The following is an 18661-nucleotide window of genomic DNA, read 5'->3' as shown; positions in this document are numbered from 1 at the left end:
ACCCCCCCCCCCACCCCCAAAACAACAAGCAATGCAGATGTAGAAACACCTTTTGGATATCTTTCAACTCCTTCTTGCCTATTGGAGGATTGATCTTAGAGTGAACCAAGGGATTAGAGGGAGGGCAACTTCTAGGTTGTCCATCCACTCTGCCCAGAGTAGGTGATGACATTTCACTTCCTCATGTTAACAGGACTCTTAACACTAGTAACCCAGCAGGACTTAGTAACCCAGCAGGAATTAGTAACCCAGCAGGACTTAGTAACCCAGCAGGACTCTTAACACTAGTAACCCAGCAGGACTTAGTAACCCAGCAGGACTTAGTAACCCAGCAGGACTTAGTAACCCAGCAGGACTCTTAACACTAGTAACCCAGCAGGACTTAGTAACCCAGCAGGACTTAGTAACCCAGCAGGACTTAGTAACCCAGCAGGACTCTTAACACTAGTAACCCAGCAGGACTCTTAACACTAGTAACCCAGCAGGACTTAGTAACCCAGCAGGACTTAGTAACCCAGCAGGACTTAGTAACCCAGCAGGACTCTTAACACTAGTTACCCAGCAGGACTTAGTAACCCAGCAGGATTTAGTAACCCAGCAGGACTTAGTAACCCAGCAGGACTCTTAACACTAGTAACCCAGCAGGACTTAGTAACCCAGCAGGACTTAGTAACCCAGCAGGACTCTTAACACTAGTAACCCAGCAGGACTTAGTAACCCAGCAGGACTTAGTAACCCAGCAGGACTTAGTAACCCAGCAGGACTCTTAACACTAGTAACCCAGCAGGACTCTTAACACTAGTAACCCAGCAGGACTTAGTAACCCAGCAGGACTTAGTAACCCAGCAGGACTTAGTAACCCAGCAGGACTCTTAACACTAGTAACCCAGCAGGACTTAGTAACCCAGCAGGACTTAGTAACCCAGCAGGACTTAGTAACCCAGCAGGACTCTTAACACTAGTAACCCAGCAGGACTCTTAACACTAGTAACCCAGCAGGACTTAGTAACCCAGCAGGACTTAGTAACCCAGCAGGACTTAGTAACCCAGCAGGACTCTTAACACTAGTAACCCAGCAGGACTTAGTAACCCAGCAGGACTTAGTAACCCAGCAGGACTCTTAACACTAGTAACCCAGCAGGACTTAGTAACCCAGCAGGACTTAGTAACCCAGCAGGACTCTTAACACTAGTAACCCAGCAGGACTTAGCAACCCAGCAGGACTTAGTAACCCAGCAGGACTCTTAACACTAGTAACTCAGCAGGACTCTTAACACTAGTAACCCAGCAGGACTCTTAACACTAGTAACCCAGCAGGACTCTTAACACTAGTAACCCAGCAGGACTCTTAACACTAGTAACCCAGCAGGACTCTTAACACTAGTAACCCAGCAGGACTCTTAACACTAGTAACCCAGCAGGACTCTTAACACTAGTAACCCAGCAGGACTTAGTAACCCAGCAGGACTCTTAACACTAGTAACCCAGCAGGACTTAGCAACCCAGCAGGACTTAGTAACCCAGCAGGACTCTTAACGCTAGTAACTCAGCAGGACTCTTAACACTAGTAACCCAGCAGGACTCTAACACTAGTAACCAGCAGGACTCTTAACACTAGTAACCCAGCAGGACTCTTAACACTAGTAACCCAGCAGGACTCTTAACACTAGTAACCCAGCAGGACTCTTAACACTAGTAACCCAGCAGGACTCTTAACACTAGTAACCCAGCAGGACTCTTAACACTAGTAACCCAGCAGGACTTAGTAACCCAGCAGGACTCTTAACACTAGTAACCCAGCAGGACTTAGCAACCCAGCAGGACTTAGTAACCCAGCAGGACTCTTAACACTAGTAACTCAGCAGGACTCTTAACACTAGTAACCCAGCAGGACTCTTAACACTAGTAACCCAGCAGGACTTAGTAACCCAGCATGACTTAGCAACCCAGCAGGACTTAGTAACCCAGCAGGACTCTTAACACTAGTAACCCAGCAGGATCCCTAACCCTCATGCTTCTTTAGCGATGGCTGTCAAGTCAACAGGGATTAATAGTGTCGTCACAGTGGTCATAAAATGCGCTGTCACCCCCCCTCACCACAGTACTGCCATCGCCATGCTACGAGCTGTCACCCCCCCCCCCCCTCACCACAGTACTGTCATGCCGCGGTGCCATCGCCATACTACGAGCTGTCACACCCCTTCACCACAGTACTGTCATGCCGCGGTGCCATCGTCATGCTACGAGCTGTCACCCCCCCCCCTCACCACAGTACTGTCATGCCGCGGTGCCATCGCCATGCTACGAGCTGTCACCCCCCCCCCCCCCTCACCACAGTACTGTCATGCCGCGGTGCCATCGCCATGCTACGAGCTGTCACCCCCCCCCCCCTCACCACAGTACTGTCATGCCGCGGTGCCATCGCCATGCTACGAGCTGTCACCCCCCCTCACCACAGCACTGTCATGCCGCGGTGCCATCGCCATCCTACGAGCTGTCATAACGACCCCTGCCGCCCAGCAGGTGCTGCCTGTGAAATCAGACAGAGTATTGAATTATTGTGTCAAAGTGGGCGCAACACACTTGGTACTGTCATGTCACACAGTGTTACCGTATCATTGTCATGCTGTGAGCTGGCATATGGTAGCCAGGCTAATCACGCGGTGTTGTACTGTCACATTGTCTTCACCCTTTTGTCAGAAGAACATGAATGTCTGTACACAAAGAAATAAAGGGGAGGGTTTTAAAACTCCCGGAACATGCACTTCTTCCATTCTAAAGAGATAAGCAAGGTTCATGAACTGTTTTCCATGCACTTCTTCCATTCTAAAGAGATAAGCAAGGTTCATGAACTGTTTTCCATACACTTCTTCCATTCTAGTTTCTTCCTAAATCTCAGGCCTCTGTTAGTTATCCCTGATCCCTGAAGTCAGAGTAGTCTCTTGAGCAGGTGTTAAACCACACCAGGTCTCTGTTTAAACCAGGGTCTTATTTAAATCTGATCCTAACACATCAAAGCATGGTGATGTTGGTTAGACTGTCCTCCTCTCCTCCTGTCCTTCTCTCTTCCTGTCCTTCTCTCCTCCTGTCCTCCTGTCCTCCTCTCCTCCTGTCCTCCTCTCCTCCTGTCCTTCTCTCCCCCTGTCCTCCGCGTTTCCTGTCCTCCTCTCCGGTCCACTCTGGGCTCAAGTGGTGTTTGTTTAGCTGTGGTAAACATCTGACAACCTCAAAGCCCAGACCAGAACAGACCAGAACAGAACAGACCAGAACAGACCAGAACACAACAGAAAAGACCAGAACAGACCAGATCAGACCAGACCAGAACATACCAGACCAGAACAGACCAGAACAGACCAGACCAGAACAGACCAGACCAGAACAGACCAGAACAGACCGGAACAGAACAGAACAGACCAGAACAGACCAGACCAGATCAGACCAGAACATACCAGACCAGACCAGACCAGACCAGAACAGACCAGACCAGAACAGACCAGAACAGACCGGAACAGAACAGAACAGAACAGACCAGAACAGACCAGACCAGATCAGAACAGAACAGAACAGACCAGAACAGACCAGACCAGGACGGATCACTAAAGAGCAAAACACTCTCTGGCTCTGTGGGACCATCTGCCATCACTTTCATAATTAAAACCAGTAGAAGACCTTGATGTTTTCGCTCTTTCAGAAACATGCCTAACTGTGTATATTACATCACAGACTGCCTGTGTATATTACATCACAGACTGCCTGTGTATATTACACCACAGACTGCCTGTGTATATTACATCACAGACTGCCCGTGTGTATTACACCACAGACTGCCTGTGTATATTACATCACAGACTGCCTGTGTATATTTTTACATCACAGACTGCCTGTGTATATTACATCACAGACTGCCCGTGTGTATAACATCACAGACTGCCTGTGTATATTACATCACAGACTGCCTGTGTTTATTACATCACAGACTGCCTGTGTATATTACATCACAGACTGCCTGTGTTTATTACATCACAGACTGCCTGTGTTTATTACATCACAGACTGCCTGTGTTTATTACATCACAGACTGCCTGTGTATATTACATCACAGACTGCCTGTGTTTATTACATCACAGACTGCCCTTGTATATTACATCACAGACTGCCTGTGTTTATTACATCACAGACTGCCCTTGTATATTACATCACAGACTGCCTGTGTTTATTACATCACAGACTGCCTGTGTATATTACATCACAGACTGCCTGTGTATATTTTTACATCACAGACCGCTGCGCTCCAGCAGGTATATTTCATCCCCAACGCCAACTCCTCCTTTGGCCGCCTTTCCTTCCAATTCTCTGCTGCCAATGAATGGAACGAATTGCAAAAATCACTGAAGCTGGAGTCTTACATCTCCCTCACTAACTTTAAGTATCAGCTGTCAGAAAAGCTTACTGATCATTGTACCTGTTCACAGCCCATCTGTAAATAGCCCACCCAACTACCTCATCCCCATATTGTTATTTATTGTTTTGCTCCTTTGCACCCCAGTATCTCTACTTGCACATTCATCTTCTGCACATCTATCACTCCAGTGTTTAATTGCTAAATTGTAATTATTTCGCCACTATGGCCTTTTTATTGCCTTACCTCCCTAATCTTACTTCATTTACACACACTGTATATAGACTTTCCTATTGTGTTATTGACTGTACGTTTGTTTATCCCATGTGTAGCTCCGTGTTGTTGTTTGTGTCGCACTGCTTTGCTCTATCTTGGTCAGGTCGCAGTTGTAAATGAGAACTTGTTCTCAACTGGCCTACCTGGTTAAATAAAGGTGTTCTCACCTGGCCTACCTGGTTAAATAAAGGTGTTCTCAACTAGCTCTACCTGGTTAAATAAAGGTGTTCTCAACTAGCCTACCTGGTTAAATAAAGGTGTTCTCAACTAGCCTACCTGGTTAAATAAAGGTGTTCTCAACTAGCCTAAATTCCAGAGCACATACATTGAACTGGGAGAGTTGACAGACTGCTGAGCTATCAGAATACTGTAGAAGGTACAGCCTACTGTCTACACACTGCTGTACCTAAGGAACAGGAGTCCTACTGTCTACACACTGCTGTACCTAAGGACCAGGAGTCCTACTGTCTACACACTGCTGTAGCTAAGGAACAGGAGTCCTACTGTCTACACACTGCTGTACCTAAGGAACAGGAGTCCTACTGTCTACACACTGCTGTAGCTAAGGACCAGGAGTCCTACTGTCTACACACTGCTGTAGCTAAGGACCAGGAGTCCTACTGTCTATACACTGCTGTACCTAAGGAGTCCTACTGTCTACACACTGCTGTACCTAAGGACCAGGAGTCCTACTGTCTACACACTGCTGTACCTAAGGAACAGGAGTCCTACTGTCTACACACTGCTGTACCTAAGGAACAGGAGTCCTACTGTCTACACACTGCTGTACCTAAGGAACAGGAGTCCTACTGTCTACACACTGCTGTACCTAAGGAACAGGAGTCCTACTGTCTACACACTGCTGTAGCTAAGGAACAGGAGTCCTACTGTCTACACACTGCTGTAGCTAAGGAACAGGAGTCCTACTGTCTACACACTGCTGTACCTAAGGAACAGGAGTCCTACTGTCTACACACTGCTGTACCTAAGGAACAGGAGTCCTACTGTCTACACACTGCTGTAGCTAAGGACCAGGAGTCCTACTGTCTATACACTGCTGTACCTAAGGAGTCCTACTGTCTACACACTGCTGTACCTAAGGACCAGGAGTCCTACTGTCTACACACTGCTGTACCTAAGGAACAGGAGTCCTACTGTCTACACACTGCTGTACCTAAGGAACAGGAGTCCTACTGTCTACACACTGCTGTACCTAAGGAACAGGAGTCCTACTGTCTACACACTGCTGTACCTAAGGAACAGGAGTCCTACTGTCTACACACTGCTGTAGCTAAGGAACAGGAGGCCTACTGTCTACACACTGCTGTACCTAAGGAACAGGAGTCCTACTGTCTACACACTGCTGTACATAAGGACCAGGAGTCCTACTGTCTACACACTGCTGTACCTAAGGAACAGGAGTCCTACTATCTACACACTGCTGTACCTAAGGACCAGGAGTCCTACTGTCTACACACTGCTGTACCTAAGGACCAGGAGTCCTACTGTCTACACACTGCTGTACCTAAGGAACAGGAGTCCTACTGTCTACACACTGCTGTACCTAAGGAACAGGAGTCCTACTGTCTACACACTGCTGTACCTAAGGAACAGGAGTCCTACTGTCTACACACTGCTGTACCTAAGGAGTCCTACTGTCTACACACTGCTGTACCTAAGGACCAGGAGTCCTACTGTCTACACACTGCTGTACCTAAGGACCAGGAGTCCTACTGTCTACACACTGCTGTACCTAAGGAACAGGAGTCCTACTGTCTACACACTGCTGTACCTAAGGACCAGGAGTCCTACTGTCTACACACTGCTGTACCTAAGGACCAGGAGTCCTACTGTCTACACACTGCTGTACCTAAGGACCAGGAGTCCTACTGTCTACACACTGCTGTACGTAAGGACCAGGAGTCCTACTGTCTACACACTGCTGTACCTAAGGAACAGGAGTCCTACTGTCTACACACTGCTGTACCTAAGGAACAGGAGTCCTACTGTCTACACACTGCTGTACCTAAGGAACAGGAGTCCTACTGTCTACACACTGCTGTACCTAAGGACCAGGAGTCCTACTGTCTACACACTGCTGTACCTAAGGACCAGGAGTCCTACTGTCTACACACTGCTGTACCTAAGGAACAGGAGTCCTACTGTCTACACACTGCTGTACCTAAGGAACAGGAGTCCTACTGTCTACACACTGCTGTACCTAAGGAACAGGAGTCCTACTGTCTACACACTGCTGTAGCTAAGGAACAGGAGTCCTACTGTCTACACACTGCTGTATCTAAGGAACAGGAGTCCCACTGTCTACACACTGCTGTACCTAAGGAACAGGAGTCCTACTGTCTACACACTGCTGTACCTAAGGAACAGGAGTCCTACTGTCTACACACTGCTGTACCTAAGGACCAGGAGTCCTACTGTCTACACACTGCTGTACCTAAGGAACAGGAGTCCTACTGTCTACACACTGCTGTATCTAAGGAACAGGAGTCCTACTGTCTACACACTGCTGTACCTAAGGACCAGGAGTCCTACTGTCTACACACTGCTGTACCTAAGGAACAGGAGTCCTACTGTCTACACACTGCTGTACCTAAGGAACAGGAGTCCTACTGTCTACACACTGCTGTACCTAAGGAACAGGAGTCCTACTGTCTACACACTGCTGTACCTAAGGAACAGGAGTCCTACTGTCTACACACTGCTGTACCTAAGGACCAGGAGTCCTACTGTCTACACACTGCTGTACCTAAGGACCAGGAGTCCTACTGTCTACACACTGCTGTACCTAAGGAACAGGAGTCCTACTGTCTACACACTGCTGTACCTAAGGAACAGGAGTCCTACTGTCTACACACTGCTGTACCTAAGGAACAGGAGTCCTACTGTCTACACACTGCTGTACCTAAGGAACAGGAGTCCTACTGTCTACACACTGCTGTACCTAAGGAACAGGAGTCCTACTGTCTACACACTGCTGTACCTAAGGAACAGGAGTCCTACTGTCTACACACTGCTGTACCTAAGGACCAGGAGTCCTACTGTCTACACACTGCTGTACCTAAGGACCAGGAGTCCTACTGTCTACACACTGCTGTACCTAAGGAGTCCTACTGTCTACACACTGCTGTACCTAAGGAGTCCTACTGTCTACACACTGCTGTACCTAAGGAGTCCTACTGTCTACACACTGCTGTACCTAAGGAACAGGAGTCATTGGAACAGTACAGAAAAAAATATAAGAAATGACTTATTTACCCCACAACCAAACAGATCCTAGTGTGTTTGTCAATAATCCATAAAGACCTCTATGTGTTGAAGGACACCCCGAGAGCTGAAAGCTAGTTAGTGCATTAGGCCGTGCATGCCTGGTTCTCATCATTCAGGAGAATCATGGATACTTCTCTGTGTGTGTCTCCCCCTACACCACTATCTATCCCTCTCCTTTCTCTCTTTGTCCCCTTTCCACTCCGTATCTTAAGAGTTACAGCTGAGACAGTTATTTAGACCAATCATGGCTTGGAAGAAAAACAAGGGATTTTTTTTTTTTTTTTTAAAGAGCAGAAAATATCCACTGCAGTTCAACAAGCTAATTCTGTAGGTATCAGCCAATCAGAGACTACTACTGGTGTCTTCATGTTACAATGAGCAGCTATGTTCCATGGTGATAGGATAGGAAGGAACACCATTGGAGGGGCGTCTCTCAGACTGAGGGCTCTGATGCTAATCCAGGATTGGCTGAGACTGTAATAATAGTTTTCCTACACGTTTAGTTATCTATTATCTGACATCAATGCTCTGTCTCACCTGGCGACCACTAGTGGACTGTTGGTCTTGACGGATGGTGAGGGTTGTGTACGAGCTCCCTCCATCCTGCTGCTGACAGGCTGCCTCAGCTCTCAGCTCTTTTGAGAGTTACTCAGTCAGTCAGTATGTCATAGTCTCTGTGATGTTTTAAGCTGTGTACCTCTGAAGCTCTATAATGGGGCTTTAGGCTCTAGCTTCAATGGAAATGGTTAAAGTGCTCCTGTTTAACATCAGCTTGCAGTGTTGTGGGTGGGGAAGAAATAGGGGAGAGTTTAACAACCCCAGCCCCTTCTCTGTTTGTGGTAATGAACTTTTACCTTGGGGGAGGGGGGAAAGAGGGCGAGAGAGGGAGGGAGGGAGGGAGGGAGGGAGGGAGGGAGGGAGGGAGGGAGGGAGGGAGGGAGGGAGGGAGGGAGGGAGGGAGAGAGAGAAGCTGCTTCTAGCTCCCTGCATCCTTTTGCTCGCTGTGTTTGTGTAACCCTCTCTCTTTCTCTGCCTCCTAATTGTGTCCCGCGGGCCCCCAGCCTCTCAACCTCAGTGTTCACAGCCTTTCCTGTATCTCACAGTTATCCTCCCCTCTCCCTCCCCCTAACCCCCTCCAACCCTACCCACTTCAGCCTGATCCAACAGTGGTCCTTACACCCCTCCCTCCCTCCCTCCCTCCCTCCCTCCCTCCCTCCCTCCCTCCCTCCCTCCCTCCCTCCCTCCCTCCCTCCCTCCCTCCCTCCCTCCCTCCCTCCCTCCCTCCCTCCCTCCCTCCCTCCCTCCCTCCCCCCCAGGCCCTCCACCCTTCTCTCCTCTCTCCTCTCTCTCCTCAGAGACACAGCCTGGGTTAGGGTTGGCCTGAGGGTTTCATGGGAAGTGGGATAGAGTTGGAGAAAGAGTGGAATGGCAGGAGGGAGGAGAGAGGGGGGGGAGGGAGGGGGTAGTAAAAGACAGGGAGGAAAAAGGGGTAAAGAGAAAAACACCAACAAGTAGCTGACGGCTGTCCTTTGTAGCCGTCGTCTGACACATCTGGTGTAATTAAAAACAAGCCAGAAGGCAGATGTAGAAGATCAGCAGGCATGACACCCCTCATCTAAAAGGCTTACAGGGCGATAAGGAAAAATCTGTGAGATTGTGGTCCCCTGAAAAGGCCTGAGGAGGAGGGGGGGGGGGGAGTTACTTTGATGCTGATTGAAGTTGATGTGGCCTGTGTCCGTCCTTCTCTTTTCCAATCTGGAGGCAGATATTAACCAGGTCTCTCCTGGCAACAGGTTCTGACTTGGGCGATATACCGTATATACTGTATACCGGGGGTATTTTGAAATACTGACTGGATACCACCCTCAGAGGTGTGATCATTTAATGAGGTTAAAGAACCAACAGCAGGTAGCTAGGTAGGCGTGGGCTGTTCATCGTCATGTCAGACTGCGTGTTCCTGGTGTAGATCAATTATAGAAGCCAGTCACGAATGAGGTCTCCGTAGATCAGGACACCAGCCTCTGGCCCAAATTGACCTTTGCACTTTGTGGAGATCTGAGAGGATTTGATTGGCATCTTTGATGACGACATCCTCTGTACTAGTGAGACTCGAGTCGGAACCCAAGCGAGAATCTGTTGCCAGCAGAGACCTTGGCAATGTTCATTTCCATTTGCCTTCTTGCTTTGCAAAGGTGAGGGCCAAGGCCACGGCTTCAAGTCAGCTTCAATCAGCGTCAAAGTAACTCCCTCTCTTAACACATGGGATGTGTCCCAAATGGCACTCTAGTCCCTATTTAGTGTCCTACTTTTGCCCAGGGCCCATAGTGCACTATAGGGGATAGTGTACCATTCGGGACGAAGCCGGATCTCAGGCTTTCCATCGCCCCTCAAGACATTAGCACTGAGAAGACCGAGGACAGTGTAATGATTTCAATCAGAATCATTTAAGATGTGTGATTGAGTTGACTGAGTGACTCAGTGACTGGAATGAGAGCCTGAGAAAGAAACCTTTTTATTTTCTAAATAGTTACCCACTGATAGAGAGAGATGAGAGACAGAGAGACAGAGAAAGAGAGAGAGACAGAGAAAGAGAGAGACAGAGAGAGAGAGAGAGACAGAGAGAGACAGAGAGAGAGAGAGTTTTAAAAACAGCAGAACATGTTTTATAATTACATTGAAAACTGTAGTTGGAATCACATTAACCCATTTCTATCTTCTGAAGTTTACCACGTCCACCTAAAAAAGGATCCTTTCTCAATTTCTCATTTTTCCTCAATGAAAACAATGTACTGAGCAAATGTCAAAACATGCTTTGTTGATTTCAAAAAAGCCTTCGACCCAATTTGGCATGAGGTTCTGCTATACAAACTGATGGAAAGTGGTGTTGGGGGTAAAACCTACGACATTATAAAATCCATGTACACAAACAACAAGTGTGTGGTTAAAATTGGCAAAAAACACACACATTTCTTCACACAGGGTCGTGGGGTGAGACAGGGATGCAGCTTAAGCCCCACCCTCTTCAACATATATATCAACGAATTGGCGAGGGCACTAGAACAGTCTGCAGCACCCGGCCTCACCCTACTATAATCTTAAGTCAAATGTCTACTGTTTGCTGATGATCTGGTGCTTCTGTCACCAACCAAGGAGGGCCGACAGCAGCACCTTTATCTTCTGCACAGATTCTGTCAGACCTGAGTCTGCTCACCAACCAAGACTTCACAAAATGGGACAAACACCAAATTGAGACTCTGCATGCAGAATTCTGCAAAAATATCATCTGTGTAAAATGAAAAACACCAAATAATGCATGCAGAGCAGAATTAGGCCGATACCCACTAATGATCAATATCCAGAAAGGAGCCGTTAAATTCTACAACCACCTAAAAGGAAGCGATTCCCAAACCTTCCATAACAAAGCCATCACCTACAGAGAGATGAACCTGGAGAAGAGTCCCCTAAGCAAGCTGGTCCTGGGGCTCTGTTCACAAACACAAACAGACCCCACAGAGCCCCAGGACAGCAGCACAATTAGACCCAATCAAATCATGAGAAAACAAAAAGATAATTACTTGACACATTGGAAAGAATTAACAAAAAAAACAGAGCAAACTAGAATGCTGTTCGGCCCTAAACAGAGAGTACACAGCGGCAGAATACCTGACCACTGTGACTGGCCCTAAACAGAGAGGACACAGCGGCAGAATACCTGACCACTGTGACTGGCCCTAAACAGAGAGTACACAGCGGCAGAATACCTGACCACTGTGACTGACTCAAACTTAAGGAAAGCTTTGACTATGTACAGACTCAGTGAGCATAGCCTTACTATTGAGAAAGGCCGCCGTATGCAGACATGGCTCTCAAGAGAAGACAGGCTACTGCCCACAAAATGAGGTGGAAACTGAGCTGCATTTCCTAACCTCCTGCCAAATGTATGACCAAATTAGAGGGACATATTTCCCTCAGATTACACAGATCCACAAAGAATTCGAAAACAAATCCAATTTTTATAAACTCCCATATCTACTGGGTGAAATTCCACAGTGTGCCATCACAGCAGCAAGATATGTGACCTGTTGCCACGAGAAAAGGGCAACCAGTGAAGAACAAAAACCATTTGAAATACAACCCATATTTATGCTTATTTATTTTATCTTGTGTCCTTTACCATTTGTACATTGTTAAAACACTGTATATATAATATGACATTTGTAATGTCTTTATTGTTTTGAAACTTCTGTATGTGTAATGTTTACTGTTAATTTTTATAGTTTATTTCAAAAAGAGAGAGAGATAGATAGAGGGAGAGAGAGAGAGACAGAGAGAGAGAGAGAGAGGGAGAGAGAGAGGGAGAAAGAGAGAGAGACAGAGAGAGAGAGAGAGAGAGAGAGAGACAGAGAGAGAGAGGGATAGAGAGAGAGAGACAGAGAGCGAGAGGGAGAGAGAGAGAGAGAGAGAGAGAGAGAGAGAGAGAGAGAGACAGAGAGAGAGAGGGAGAGAGAGGGAGAGAGAGAGAGAGAGAGGGGCAGAGAGAGAGAGAGAGAGGGACATAGAGAGAGAGAGAGAGAGAGAGAGAGAGAGAGAGAGAGAGAGAGAGAGAGAGAGAGGGAGAGAAAAGGGGGGGCATCTTGCTGGGGGTGTGCAGGGGGAGCCTGTGACTGTGGGTCAATTAACCTTGTCGGAGTGGGCATCCTGATTCTAGTTTGTGAAATAGGCAGGCTACTGGTCTCCCACACAGGGGGTTAGGGTGTTGAAGGGGGGGGGGGGGGGGGGGGGGTTCGCCCAGGGAACCCCCCCCCCCCTTCGCCATAGTAGTTCGCTTGTCCAACAGTGAGTCAGTTGTCATCAACTATCACTTCCACTTCCTGTCTCACCTCTTGGTGTATCTTCCCTTTCCTGTTTCCTGTCCCAGAAGGAAGTTGTCTATCATCAGCTCACCAGTACCCCTGCTGCTTGCTGACCCCTGAACCTGTAGCCAGGGTTACTAGGGAGTGTTACTAGGGTACAGGAAGGCTACTAGGGTACAGGAAGGGTACTAGAGTACAGGGAGGGTTTACCAAGGTTACTATGGTTCAGCCAGGGCGGATGGGGGGCATGCTATGTTGTGAGTGCAAGGACCGTGTTCAGACTCAAGAGGAAGTAATCTGCTTTATTGGTGTGACTTCCTCTACTATCTACCGGCATTACAAGTCATTCGCTATTCAGTAATAGAAAAAAGAAACGTTATTGAAAAGCGTTTATCCTTTTGTGTGGTGGAAGGATTGTTATTACCAAGTCTGGATTCGTGTCTCTTACTTTGTTGTTGTTGTTGTTGTTGTTGTTGTTGTTGTTGTAGTTGTTGTAGTTGTTGTTGTTGTTGTTGTAGTAGTTGTTGTTGTTGTTGTAGTTGTTGTTGTTGTTGTTGTTGTTGTTGTTGTTGTTGTAGTTGTTGTTGTTGTTGTTGTTGTCGTTGTCGGTATTCTTTCTTGAAACTGCATTGTTGGTTAAAATAAGCATTTCAACTGTAAGGTGTATTCGGCGCGTGTGACAAATAAAATTTGATTTGATTGTAGTATGATGTAGTATGTATCCCTGATTTTAATAAAAACATGTTTTTAAACAGGCAAGATTGTTAGTTGACAAAAGAAAGATCCGGAACAAGGTGGGTACTAGAACATATCCATATATAATAATATATATATATATATGTATAATATATAATACTTCACTCCAGATTTGACACTAGATGCAGTAATACTATACTAACAGTCTGGAATAAGCAACAGAGACAATATTTTATTAGCTAGAGGCTTAATGTGTAAATCTTTCAGACAGCGATCAAGGCTCAAATGTCAACAGTTGAGTGAGGGATTTAAGAAGGCCCGGTTGAAAAGGTTTTCTTGGAGGTGGGTGTAGATGAAAAACTATTGTCTGGTGTGCGTCTTTATTCTCTCTCTGTTCCGCCAGACCTTTAGTGTCCTGGCCTTTCTGGTCTCCCGCGAGGCCAAGGTCTGTACCGCTATTGTTGTTGCTTTCTGAGTCTAGTGTGTGTGTGTGTATGTGTATGTGTGTGTATGTGTGTATGTGTGTGTGTGTGTGTGCTTGCGCGCTGCCAATCCCCCCCCCCCCCCCCCACCTCATATAACATAGACCCGATACTGCCGCCTTGCCTTTCTCTCTGTGATCCTATTGGTGCTCTACTTCCCCCTGTGGTTACCATGGAGACCCTCTCTAACGTTGCTCTCTCTCTGTCTACCAGCGACCAGCACTAAAAAGCGTGGTAGGCTAGATAGACATTTACCATTGTCGTTTATTTTATTTTTTTCATTATAGCAATGACACTTATAACCTGTCATAGTTTCAATGGTCACTCTTAATTTGAGTGCCTGGATGTTATAGGATAAGGGGAGGGTTTAGGTGTTAACGTGGCTGTAGATAAGAGACAACAGACACAGCTGATTGGATTGTCAGTAGCCTATAACGTGTGTCTGAACCCCACCACCCCTCTCGTGAAGATGGATTTTGATTCCACATAGATATGTGTTTTTTTTAATCCAATGTACCTCACTGGATATCTTATTGATCCCCCCCCCCCCACCCCACCCTTGGTGTTCATTGTTTTGTTGTTGTCTCACGGTGCTGAACCCTGTGATAAAACGGAGTGTATCATTTCAGAGCATCTCTCTGCCTCTCCGCATCACTAGTTACCCAGTCAGGTTATGATTGTATTGGGGTAGTGGGAAAGATGTTATCACAATGTGTGTGTAGGTGTGTGTAGATCACAATGTGTGTGTGTTGTATTGGGGGGGGGGGGGGTGTACTGCAGGTGTCAGTTTTGTGTCAGTTTGATGAACCTGTAGGAGCCTGTTGACAATATGGTGTGGAAGGACAAGACGGATTATGACGATGATAATGAGGATTCTGGTTCCGGAACTCTCACGGGACATTCTGATTCTCTGTTCTATCCCTGCGCCTGTCACAATGCACACATCCTGGCATTTCACATTTAATGGAGGAGAATGTCTCCACAGGCAGCTCAGTCTTCTACCCATAGATATTTGATGTTAGAGTTGTCAGTGTCACTGCCAGTATAGCTACTTTCCACTCCAAAGTATTGTCATTCAATCAGAATATCTTTTCTGCCTCTGACTATTTCTGTATTGAGTTGAAGAGGCAGGAATAGCTACTAGCAGGAATTAGCCCTCCATTCACACACACCAATTCTGATATATTTTTTCTCTTCCCTAATTGGTATTTTGTGCAAATCAGGTCAGCTCTGAAAAAGAGCTGATGTGAAAAGATCTGATGTGATTGGTCCCAAAAAATATATCTATATCTGAATTGGGTTGCCTGTTTAAACACAGCCATAGACACTGAACAGAACAGAAGACTGAAGGAGGAAAAACTCATTTAGGCTCGTTAGCCACACTCAGCTGGAGATTCACAGCGACAGAGTTAGCAACGTGTAATTAGCAAGGTATGCTAGTTTCTCGGTGCATAATGCATGAGATACTAATCAAAGGTTAGCTACAAATACAACCGGGTATGAGAAGAATCTCTGTGTGTATGTGTGTGTGTGTGTGTGTGTGTGTGTTGTACATGTTACACACTACATAGTATTAAACGCCCAATTAACTGAACTGTATGGTACACAGATCCCTAATACCTGGTGGCAGGTATAATATTTTTTACCTGAATGGTAGTACACACACGCACACACACACACACACACACACACACACACACACTGGATTGGAACTATTAGAGGTGGTAGCTGCGTCACATTGGTTCGCCACGAGGAGCATCAGTGTGATATGGAGTAGTCTCCACGCGCGGTTGGCTCGCCACGAGGAGCATCAGTGTGATATGTGTGATATGGAGTAGTCTCCACGCGCGATTGGCTCGCCACGAGGAGGACTGCAACGTCATAAATAGTGGATGTCAAACCTCACCATTTTTATGTCTTATAACTTATTATAGCTTATAGCTTATAGCTTATAGCTTATAGCTTATTATAGCTTATAGCTTATAGCTTATAGCTTATAGCTTATAGCTTATAGCTTATTATAGCTTATAGCTTATAGCTTATAGCTTATAGTTTATAGCTTATTATAGCTTATAGCTTATAGCTTATAGCTTATTATAGCTTATAGCTTATAGCTTATAGCTTATAGCTTATTTATAGCTTATAGCTAATAGCTTATAGCTTATAGCTTATAGCTTATAGCTTATAGCTTATAGCTAATAGCTTATAGCTTATAGCTTATAGCTTATAGCTAATAGCTTATAGCTTATTTTATCCACGTTCCTTATGTTCATGTTCTGTTATGTGGATAGTTGCTTGTTTAAATTATTTTTTTCTTTACAGTAGTACAAACGTGAGAAACTGTGTCACCATTGTGGTTCTGGTTACGGCACACGGGACTAGTAATGGCAGGGGGGGGATATCATCAACTTGACCTTTCACCCCTAACTAACTAACCTCTGACATGGTTTGTCTTTCTGTCCACAGCTAAAGGAAATCAGGAGAGGAGGGGGAAACGGAAGAGAAGCCGTCGCCTGAACCAAGACGCATCAACAGAGACTCATGGTACGTTGAAAGGACTGTTTTAATAACCTTCTTCTCCTTCTTCTCCCTTTATTCACTCCAATTCCACGGGAAAAGTCACAAACTCTCAGCGGGGCTAGAGGTTATCTGAGCCCCCCCCCCCCAAAAAGAAGACAGTTCAGATTTCTTATAACCTCAAAGCACTCTCTCCATGAATGTGTTTTTGTCACACCAGTCCTCTTCCTGTGTGTGTGTGTGTGTGTGTGTGTGTGTGTGTGTGTGTGTGTGTGTGTGTGTGTGTGTGTGTGTGTGTGTGTGTGTGTGTGTGTGTGTGTGTGTATGTGTGTGTGTATGTGTGTGTGTGTGTCTGTGTGTGTGTGTGTCTGCGTGTGTGTGTGTGTGTGTGTGTGTGTGGTGTGTGTGTGTGTGTGTACTCTCCAGTTTAACCAAACAGTGAGCTGATATAGCCAGTGAGACATCTTCAGACATTCGTTTAAAGCAGGAAAGAAGTGCCTGTCGACGGGCTTGTCTCTCATTGGCTGCTGAGTTCAGGAAGCGTGAAGAGACGTCACACAGTCAACAGGAGGAGACTGATGCTGAGCCTTATGCCCTACCAGTTGACTTGGAGATTAAAAAAATATATATATATCTTTTAAATTTCACCTTTATTTAACCAGGTAGGCTAGTTGTGAACAAGTTCTCATTTACAACTGCGACCTGGCCAAGATAAAGCAATAGCAGTGTGAACAGACAACAACACAGAGTTACACATGGAGTAAACAATTAACAAGTCAATAACACAGTAGAAAGAAAAAACAAGAGTCTATATACATTGTGTTCAAAAGGCATGAGGAGGTAGGCGAATAATTACAATTTAGCAGATTAACACTGGAGTGATAAATGATCAGATGGTCATGTGCAGGTAGAGATACTGGTGTGCAGAAGAGCAGACAAGTAAATACATATAAACAGTATGGGGATGAGGTAGGTAGATTGGGTGGGCTATTTACCGATGGACTATGTACAGCTGCAGCAATCGGTTAGCTGCTCAGATAGCAGATGTTTGAAGTTGGTGAGGGAGATAAAAGTCTCCAACTTCAGCGATTTTTGCAATTCGTTCCAGTCACAGGCAGCAGAGAACTGGAAGGAAAGGCGGCCAAATGAGGTGTTGGCTTTAGGGATGATCAGTGAGATACACCTGCTGGAGCGCGTGCTACGGGTGGGTGTTGCCATCATGACCAGTGAACTGAGATAAGGCAGAGCTTTACCTAGCATGGACTTGTAGATGACCTGGAGCCAGTGGGTCTGGTGACGAATATGTAGCAAGGGCCAGCCGACTAGAGCATACAGGTCGCAGTGGTGGGTAGTATAAGGTGCTTTAGTAACAAAACGGATGGCACTGTGATAAACTGCATCCAGTTTGCTGAGTAGAGTATTGGAAGCTATTTTGTTGATGACATCGCCGAAGTCGAGGATCGGTAGGATAGTCAGTTTTACTAGGGTAAGTTTGGCGGCGTGAGTGAAGGAGGCTTTGTTGTGGAATAGAAAGCCGACTCTAGATTTGATTTTAGATTGGAGATGTTTGATATGAGTCTGGAAGGAGAGTTTACAGTCTAGCCAAACACCTAGGTACTTATAGATGTCCACATATTCTAGGTCGGAACCATCCAGGGTGGTGATGCTAGTCGGGCGTGCGGGTGCAGGCAGCGAACGGTTGAAAAGCATGCATTTGGTTTTACTAGCGTTTAAGAGCAGTTGGAGGCCACGGAAGGAGTGTTGTATGGCATTGAAGCTCGTTTGGAGGTTAGATAGCACAGTGTCCAAGGAAGGGCCAGAAGTATACAGAATGGTGTCGTCTGCGTAGAGGTGGATCAGGGAATCGCCCGCAGCAAGAGCAACATCATTGATATATACAGAGAAAAGAGTCAGCCCGAGAACTGAACCCTGTGGCACCCCCATAGAGATTGCCAGAGGACCGGACAACATGCCCTCCGATTTGACACACTGAACGCTGTCTGCAAAGTAGTTGGTGAACCAGGCAAGGCAGTCATTAGAAAAACCGAAGCTACTGCCGATAAGAATATGGTGATTGACAGAGTCGAAAGCCTTGGCCAGGTCGATGAAGACGGCTGCACAGTACTGTCACAAATGGTGTCCAGGGCACAG

General features: G+C 46.3%; 1 protein-coding gene across 1 annotated transcript in view; it reads left to right on the top strand.

The window, feature by feature from the left end:
* The window catches only part of tspan18b (tetraspanin 18b), a 122629-nt gene that overhangs the window by 53122 nt on the left and 50846 nt on the right, over positions 1–18661 (top strand). Inside the window, exon 2 of the mRNA XM_031801619.1 lies at positions 16460–16537. Within this exon, the coding sequence (XP_031657479.1) occupies positions 16535–16537 (3 nt within the window). The 5' untranslated portion in view covers positions 16460–16534. The remainder of the gene's footprint in view (positions 1–16459; positions 16538–18661) is intronic.

Source organism: Oncorhynchus kisutch, linkage group LG22 (assembly GCF_002021735.2).
Source record: "Oncorhynchus kisutch isolate 150728-3 linkage group LG22, Okis_V2, whole genome shotgun sequence".
Classification (NCBI taxonomy): Eukaryota; Metazoa; Chordata; class Actinopteri; order Salmoniformes; family Salmonidae; genus Oncorhynchus; species Oncorhynchus kisutch.
This window is presented reverse-complemented; position numbering and strand designations above follow the sequence as displayed.